Genomic DNA, 8,673 nt, shown 5'->3' with positions numbered 1-8,673 from the left:
GTAAATGTTCAGTCTTCACAAGTGAAAGATTAAGCATTTCAACTAAAAAGATAACAAAAACACCTCTCACCAGTGACATGTCTCCAAGCTGGGATCTACAAAACGGAAAAATTTGAAACTTCATTTGCTTTTTCAAAGTTGCCTCACTGTTTAAGTCTTAGAACACTATAATAAAGGAATATGATTCTTTTATCTGTTCATGGTAATTGCCATAAGCTGGTCTCATGCCAAAAAACATGATGTCTATCATTATTCTGTTTGTTTCAAATATAGCATAGTTTGGCCCTGATCAGAACAAGATATTCAGAACAGGTATCATTTCGGCTAATAGTTCCAGCTAACAATGCCATGTGTAATTTTCTTCATTTAGTTTAAATACCCATAACACCAGCACTGTGTGTCACCTGCAGAAAGATTTAGAATCATGATCTTTTTTCACAATGTGCAGAGCAATTAGTTATTTCACAATCACTATAGTTTTTAAGCTGCAGCACAATCTACAAACTGTTCCATTTCTTTGATGAGCCACCTCTTTGAAAAAATAGACCAGGAAGAACACAGTTTCACAGTCCATTGAGAGACTGATCATTCCCATCCAAGCCTTTCCCTCAAGTCTTGCTGCACAAATTAGGTCTGCAGTAGTACTGCTGCCATTCAGCCTCATCTGGCAGAGCAGACAGGGTTTCTGCTTCAGCTGGAATGAAACAGCTCTTTTTTTCAAGTTAGAAATAGAATTTCAGTTAAGGAAAACTCAAAGATTTTTGTGGTGTGGTCTAGGCTTACCTCCTGGACAATGTCTCATAGCCATTTTACACCGTCTGGATTCTGCAATGGTTGGGCATGGTATTGTGTCTTTTGCTGGCTTCTTCACAATTTGTCTTGTTCTCGTTTCCAGGCCCCACTTAAATCCACATGTTTTATTGTTTCTGCTGCAAGTTCCCCACTCACTCCACTGACCCACTTCACAGCCTTCTGACAAAGCAAAAAAGAAAACACATTATCAATTCTTCTGGTTCTTTCATTCTCTTGTATAAAATTTTGCAAAAAAAAAAAAAAAGCACCACTAGAATGCACCACTTAAAAGCTTTTCTGCTAACCAGCAAAAACTTGGATACAAAATATTTTACAGAATCTGAATCATTTCAGTCTATATCATTTCAAGCATAAAACAGTCAGACTATCAATCTGCTTGTACAAACAGCATATCAGTCCCAAATACTCAGAAACACTCCTAAAATCATGAGATTGATTTACATTTTTCTCTTTTTATTTAATAAATCCGATTCAGTTGTCAACTAGATTTCCAAAGCTCGAGAGTTCACGTTTCTAGGTCCTCCCTACCATGAAATACAAGGACCATTCTTGAAAGGAGTCTGTCCTGACAGTTGCCAGGCTTCAAGGTAAAACACCAAGCTGTGAGACTCAAGCATTTGCCAGTGTTGGCTCAAAGTTATAAATCAACTTTCTACTAAACACACTAATTTGCTAGTTTACATTTGGAAAAAAAATAAAATAAAATAAAATTAAATAGAGAGGAAATAGAGCTCTGAGCTGGTGACAGGATCTCAGTGCTATATATTTTACAGAGCCTGCAAAGGAATATTCACCGTGGTTTTGCATCAAGAGACGGTGAAAATGCGTAAGACCAACTTCAGCTTCTATTACTCTCTCTTCCAGGTCTTCTCATCTTTCTAATTTGTCCTGCACATGGATGTGACTACCAACACATCTTCCCGATTACAGGACTTGTATACATCATTTTTTATTTCCCCCTCCAACAGTGTTTGTTGTAGAATGCCCAGTGTGCATAGATGATGCCATACAGCAACTTAAATGAGCTGGTATATCAAACTCCTCCTTTGCTTCCCTTTATTTGCTAAATGGAATTGTGGAGAGCTACAGAGGAATTAAAAATGACTTTGAAGCCCAGGTGCTACAGCAATTCAATCTGCCCTGCCGCTGGGTTCTGGACTTTTTGAAAGGCAAGAGGATCAGGTAGTTTTATGAGGGCAAGAATTCAGTGAGTATGTTATTGAATTCAAATGCTAATGCAAATAATGTCCTTCATGAAATCTTGCAAATTCTGAGTTACAAGATAATTCATGGGACATAACTTCCTGATGCAGAAAAGAGATGCATTCCCAGTAATGCATTATTTCAAAGTTTGGGAAAAAAAAAATATATATATATATATTATTATTATGGAGAAAGAGATCCAGACACAATCCATTAGTGAATATTTCTTGATGGGAACTGCTAAGCATCAGCCTAAAAAATTTGTCATCAGCATTTGAACCTGGCCACCTGGCAAAGGAGTAGCTTCAGCAGCACTGCTGTGCTAGAAGACTCACCCACACATTCCATAAGCTCTTCCAAGGCAGCAAATCCAGGAGGGCATCCTCTGAAGCAGCGGCCTCTGTGTGAGTAGAAGCCAGTTTTGCATTTGGTGCAAAAGTCTCTGCTAAAGCAGGAGTCGCAGTTTTCTATTCTGCATCCTGAATCAAAAGGATCATAAGGAATAATGACACTGCTAAGTTAGACTCAAAATGAAAGGATTTATAAAGCAATAGAATCGCAAAACCACAAGTACTATAACGAGGAACAGTTATCCTAAAATCCATTCACTATATAAGAGAAATCAGTTAACTGTATGTACCACATTTCCTCTACATCCTTTTGATCCTATTTTCTAATCAAAACTGTAGATAAAACTTCCAATTAAGTGATTTTTGAATTGATGTAATCTTTCTGGAGGAAAAGTATCAAATAGAAACTAACCTTCTGTTTAAGTGATATTGGGGAAAGTAAGACAGAAGTTATTTTGGGAAGTATGCAAATAGTCCACATATTTGTTTGTTTGGTTTATTATTTATTCCTGCAAGAAGGATCCACATTTTTTACATGACTTCACCCAATAAACAGCTGAATGTTTTCATGTGTTACGTCTGATTTCCATATCTGCACATATGGATGTGCCATCAGGAAAAAAAAAAGAAAAAAAAAAGTAAAAAAGTCAAGTTTTCTGCATACAATTGCTCTCTATCATTAATGAAGTCAATCCATAATTATATATATATTTATTAATATATTAAATGTATTAAATGACAAAACATATACAGCTATAATAAACAATAAAAATATAGCTACTGCCTTTTGAAACATTGAATTTTCCTAAAAAACAACTTTTTTTTTTTTTACAAAAAAAAAAAAAAAAACATACCAAAAAATAAAAAACATACCAAAACACTTAATCACCAAATCTTAAGCATACCAAAACAATTAGTCTGGGTGATTGTGGGAAATTATTTATTGTAGCAACTAGGAAAACATGACACTTATTAGATAAGATTTCTTATGACATTGGACAAGAAATTAGGCAAAGTGCATGGAAAAGAGGAAAAAAACATATTTCAAACACTGGTATACCCTTGGTTAGAAAACTCAAAAATCAGTTTGAAGTTTCCCACTGCAAAAGGTAAGCATTTCAGGCTGTGTGCAGACACAATCAGACAACATGTTTGCAAGGAAATCCAGTGCCCAGCAATTCTCAAAGGGACTCCTACCAGCACATCAACAGCAAAAGCTTGGTTTCTTACCCACAGTCTTTTTTATAGGAAATTCCCAAGATTTACCATTTCCTTTTCATGAGGTTTGCACTAAAGATCAATGCCCACACAATAATTCTGCAAAATCACTTCCCTAGATTAATGCATCTGCAAGGTAAAATAAGGCGAGCTGCTCTGCTGTACTGGGTGTACTGAAGTAGTTAACTGCAAATCTGGCTTGTTATATTCAACATGTACTGCAAATATTTTATCAATTGCAATGCTTGAATCAAACATTGTGTGTTTAAATATTCAGGAAAAAAAAAAAAAAAGCCTTTTGCCCACACACACAAGGCAGCTTGAAAAGACATCAAGGTTTTTCCAAACCATTTAGTCCAATGATGAGGTGAAGAACAGAACATTAAAAGATAAATTAGCATCATGTGACCCTCCCTCATATCTAAATGACGCAAGTAGGTTTTTTTTGTTTTTTTTTTTGGAATAGTGTTTTAACTACTGCTTTCAAATTATGTTGAGGAGTAATACATATAAAGTTTATTCTACTTGAACTCTCTTGAGTCAAAGAGAGATTAAATGGAAAACATTTCCTGCTGATAATATATAAACATGCTAATCAGGTGAAATCCTGTCTCACCTTACACTGGGGGTACATAACACATATATGAATACCTTATATTCAAGCATTAAACTAATGGATCAGTCTCCTATTAGTTCTTTGATCGTATTTCAAATTCCCATCCTATTTATATCCTTTGCTTTGCCTTCTATGTCAATTTTACTTCGTATTGCAGTAGAACCCTTACCATGACAATTATATTTTGGACACATTAACAGGGACTCCTGGGTTAAGAGTGGGCTGAGATTTCCAGCTAAGCAACTTATTTTTAATTTTTTCCTATAAAGATAAATTACTCCAAATATCAAATACCTATTGTTTAATCTGTATCAGATGCAGTTTAGGGAAAAAATACTAAAAAATGTATTAGGAATACTGTAAGATTTCTGACACTAAAATTTTAATTCCCCAGAGTGATCCAGCATGGTGCTTGGGGTTACCAGGTACTACTTGTAATGTTTCAAATCATGAAGGATGCTTGTGTAGCTCTAAGCCTTGAAGGAGTTCTTTCAGTACAGATTCAATAAACTAAACTAAAGAGATAAAGAAAAGTGGTATTCCAAAACTTTCTATGAGTCTATTTTCAATCAGTCACAGGAGTGGTTATAAAACTAAGAAAATTTTTAAGTGGATTATTTTTGGTGCCTAGCTTAATTTTATCACATTGTTTAAATGCTTTAGCGGCAAATTTGCATTACTTATATTTTAAATCAATGTGATATTAATAAATAATTTTAACTGTGTCTGAGCCAAGTAAATCAAAATAAGTTAATTCTTAAAACTCTTTTGCTTTTAAAGCTATCAACATGGACAGAGAAAGAATGCATACTTATTTTTAGTTGAACGTTTAAAGAATACTGATTCTTCATTATCAATATTATGATACATTGGTATGCAACTAAATACAACTGTATTAAACTTAGTATTTGTTTTTGTTTACTAGCATTATCTACATATATGTTATTAAATGTAAGTCTTAACAGAACTCTATTTTAAATTCCTTTTTTTTTTTTGTATTCTATCATTTGTGTAATCTGTGTAATTTGTGTATCATAATGTGTAATCTGGTATGAAATCTAAAGAGCTGTTTGACATCATATTCAATAGTTAAAAAACTAACATTTTCCAAAATGGCTTTATCCTTTACACAAAATAACACAATAAGAAAACAAGAAAATATTGTTTCTAGTGAATTGTTTTTATTTATATTGCATTTATATTATATTTATACTGTTTATACTGAATTGCTTTCTTCTAATTGCCATAGCTGTCAACTGTTCTAATTTTTTGATCTTAGCATCTTATGTCTAACTCTGGAAAAGGGAAGCAAAACCTTTACTATTTTTCTAAATAACTTTAAATTAATTAGTCAGTTTACTGACAACTATAATAAACCGGAACAAAAGAGATATTATTTTTTAATCTGGAAAAGACATCAAAAGGATGAATTTAACTTGCTAGCTGTAAATCTAATTGCCTTTTTCACTAGTTTATTTCATTTTCTGTACTGTTCCAGTAGCTAAACGATGTTGCTAGTATACTGTTTTGTGTTTTTTTTTCACTTAAAAGACTACTTAGAAGTTTACAACACCACAAAAAAAAAAAATATATACAAACTTAAAAAAAAAAAAACACCTTGAGCATTATTAAGATTTTAGACACAAGTTTTTCTGTAAAAGAAAGAAACAGATGATGCACAACCCCCAATACTCTTCAGAAATGCTTTGATTTTTGCTCTAAAAATAATCATAAAAATGTGTATATGCTTCTGAAAAGTTGGGGATAACTGGTAGATTTTAGAATTTGCAAGGAGAAGTCTAGAAGTGGAGTTTTAGAGGCTTTGGGGGAAAGATAAGGCTAGTGTTGAGGTTGAGGAGAGAATGAATTGATAAATTCAGGCTTGCAGAAGAAACCTTAAGAGCAATCACACACCTCTGGCAGGCCAACCATACTTGCAGGGCAACAAGAAGCTAGGACACCTTAATGTTTGTAGTGGTTTTACTGTGCTAGGCAGCTAAATACCACAACTGCTCTCTTACTCCCCCTCCTTAGATGAGGAGGGGAAGAAGTAAAGTAAAGAACAACTCACGGGTTGAGATGATGATAATTTAATTAAAGGGAAATAATTATTATTATTAAGGAAAGATTATTATTAACTAAACAATATAACTAAAGGGGAAAAAAAAGGGGGGGGGGAAGGGAGGGGGAAAGTGAAACAAAAACAAACAAACAAACAAAACAAATAAAGGCTATGTGGAAGTGCAGAGGAAAGAAATTACTCTCTACTTCCCACAAATGAGCAATGCTTGACCATGCCCTTGAAGCAGGGCCTCAACACATGCAGCTGGTGTTAGGGTGACATTTTCACAAGGAGAGCCCACCCCTCCCCTCTTCTTCCTATTTCCACCTTTTGTTGCTGAGTGTGACACCACATGGTACGGAATAGCCCTTTGGTTGGTTTAGGTCAGCTGCCCCAGTGATGTTTCTCTTCTCACTTTTTTGCCCACCCCCTAGAAGAGTTAGAGAGAGTCCTAATGCTGTGCCAACAATGCTCAGCACTAGACACAACCCTGGTGTGATACCACTGCTGTTCTAGCTACAAGTGCAGAGCACAGCACTGTATGGGCTGCTGCAGGGAAAGTTAACATCCCAGCCAGACCCAGTACATTTTCAGAACCTGAGAGTGAAGAAGAGGTGCTTTGGTGCTGCGGCTCCCATTCACCTAGCAGCAAGATACCTGTATGTTAGAATCCCTACTGCTTCCTTCTCTGATACTCGATTTGCAGTGGGTCTGCTTCCCATCAGACCTCAAGTACCTTCTATTCCTGCTTGGCATTGTGTCTCCTTATATCCTACTGGACCTACTACCCACTACTACTACACAGTCAGGAACTCTCATAACACTCATGCTTCATCTCTTCTAGCACAACCTATTTTCTGTCTAATGTTTCTGTCTTAGCACTAAAAGTAATGTCACATTCTTGCTTCCATTCTTCCACTTCAAATGTATAAAATACTATTTTATTTTATTTTAGGTACAGTTTCAATAAACTAAACTAAAGAGATAAAGAAAAGTGGAATTCCAAAACTTAGAAATGCTAACTTTTCTATGAGTCTATTTTCAGTCATAGTCACAGAAGTGGACATAAAACTATGAAAGTCATCCCCATGTGGAAGTGATGTATCTTCCTCTGGTACCATCCTCACCTATCTAGAATTCAAAAAGCACTCAGGGACCCCCAGAGAAATCTGGTGGTATGTCTGATTAGCACAGCTTATTTCTAAACAGATGCCATTTTTTTAAATGTTACACCAGACTTCCCACCAGAGCAGTATGTAAACACTAAAAGCTCAACATTCTGACCTCATTGAAATCCATGGCAAAAGTCCTAAGTGCTTCAGCAAGGGCAGTTTTCAACTTCCACGTTTTTTTACACCAACAGATAGATCACAGCCCACTATAACTACCTTAATGGGCAAAAACAATATTAACCCCCCTGAAGAGAGACAATCTTTCATGATAAATGTGTATTCACAAAGTAAAAATTGATAACTAAAGAAGAGCAGTACTCCAACAGTCAGAAATGCTAACTTTCTACAAAGTCTATGCGTAGTCACAAACTGTCACAGGAGTGGTTATAAAATCACAGTACCATGACTTCACCCCTCAGGGGAAAGGGTGGAAAAGAAGTCATTGCTTTGTCTGGTGAAGCTACACTGGGCTGAAATTAGACTAGAGTGCTCTGCTGAACTATCTTCAGTATTTAGGCAAAACAAAATTAAACAAAAATGTATCCCTTCAATAGAGCTCTGAAATGTATTTATTTATTTATTTATACAAGATACATACCTTCTCCAATGGAAAGTCTATTGATACTGTGCAATCTCTTAATTTAACCTGAGAGAAGAGTAAGGACTTGAGTGAGTGACATTTCAATGCAGCACAAAGGCAGATTACAGTATGTTAAAGTGCCTCCATGCTTTAGAACAGCTACAGAATATGCTCAAAAAAGAAATATAATTCCATGAGCTACAGCTGACCAGGACCTCAATGACCAGGAAACCTACAGAACTGAAGGACCAAATGTTTTGGTTTTCTGGAGTAGAAAAAGAAAGAAGATCACATTCACATCTCCCTCAAAAGAGCCATTGGCAAAAAAAAAAAAAAAAAAAAAAAAAAAAAGATTCCAAATACAGAAATTTAAAACATTTTAGATGTTTCTTACTGAAACAGAGTAGGAAAAGATTAGTTATGAGCTTAGGAGCTAATGCCCCTTTTTAATTTTCAGTGAGCTTTAGCACCCCATGGCACTTCAGAAATAATTTTCTTCTAAACTGTTTCTACATACACACCAGATTTTTATTATTATTATTTCTATTTTTAAGTAATAGCTATGAACCATGTTTCAGTCAAGATTAGGGCAACCTATCTTGGCTGGCCAGCAATAAAATATTTGGTTTTAGACTTTACAGTCTCATTTATTTTGATCC

At 35.1% G+C, this 8,673-nt stretch overlaps 1 protein-coding gene across 7 annotated transcripts in view; it reads right to left on the bottom strand.

Annotated features, from left to right (window-relative positions):
* RSPO2 (R-spondin 2) overlaps positions 1 to 8,673 on the bottom strand; it is a 115,295-nt gene that overhangs the window by 48,622 nt on the left and 58,000 nt on the right. For 5 of the 7 annotated variants that reach the window (XM_027452603.3, XM_038175297.2, XM_027452600.3 and 2 more), the window contains 2 exons: positions 2,352 to 2,495; positions 784 to 972 (listed from right to left, as the gene is read on the bottom strand). In XM_027452603.3, the coding sequence (XP_027308404.1) occupies positions 784 to 972; positions 2,352 to 2,495 (333 nt within the window). Of the gene's footprint in view, positions 1 to 51; positions 96 to 783; positions 973 to 2,351; positions 2,496 to 8,673 lie in introns of those variants that run through there. The other 2 variants (XM_072034381.1, XM_027452602.3) reach the window with 2 other exon arrangements.

The sequence above is a fragment of the Anas platyrhynchos genome, chromosome 2, assembly GCF_047663525.1.
Source record: "Anas platyrhynchos isolate ZD024472 breed Pekin duck chromosome 2, IASCAAS_PekinDuck_T2T, whole genome shotgun sequence".
NCBI classification, from domain to species: Eukaryota; Metazoa; Chordata; class Aves; order Anseriformes; family Anatidae; genus Anas; species Anas platyrhynchos.
Note: the sequence above shows the minus strand (reverse complement) of the source record. Positions and strands in the feature narration are given on the sequence as shown.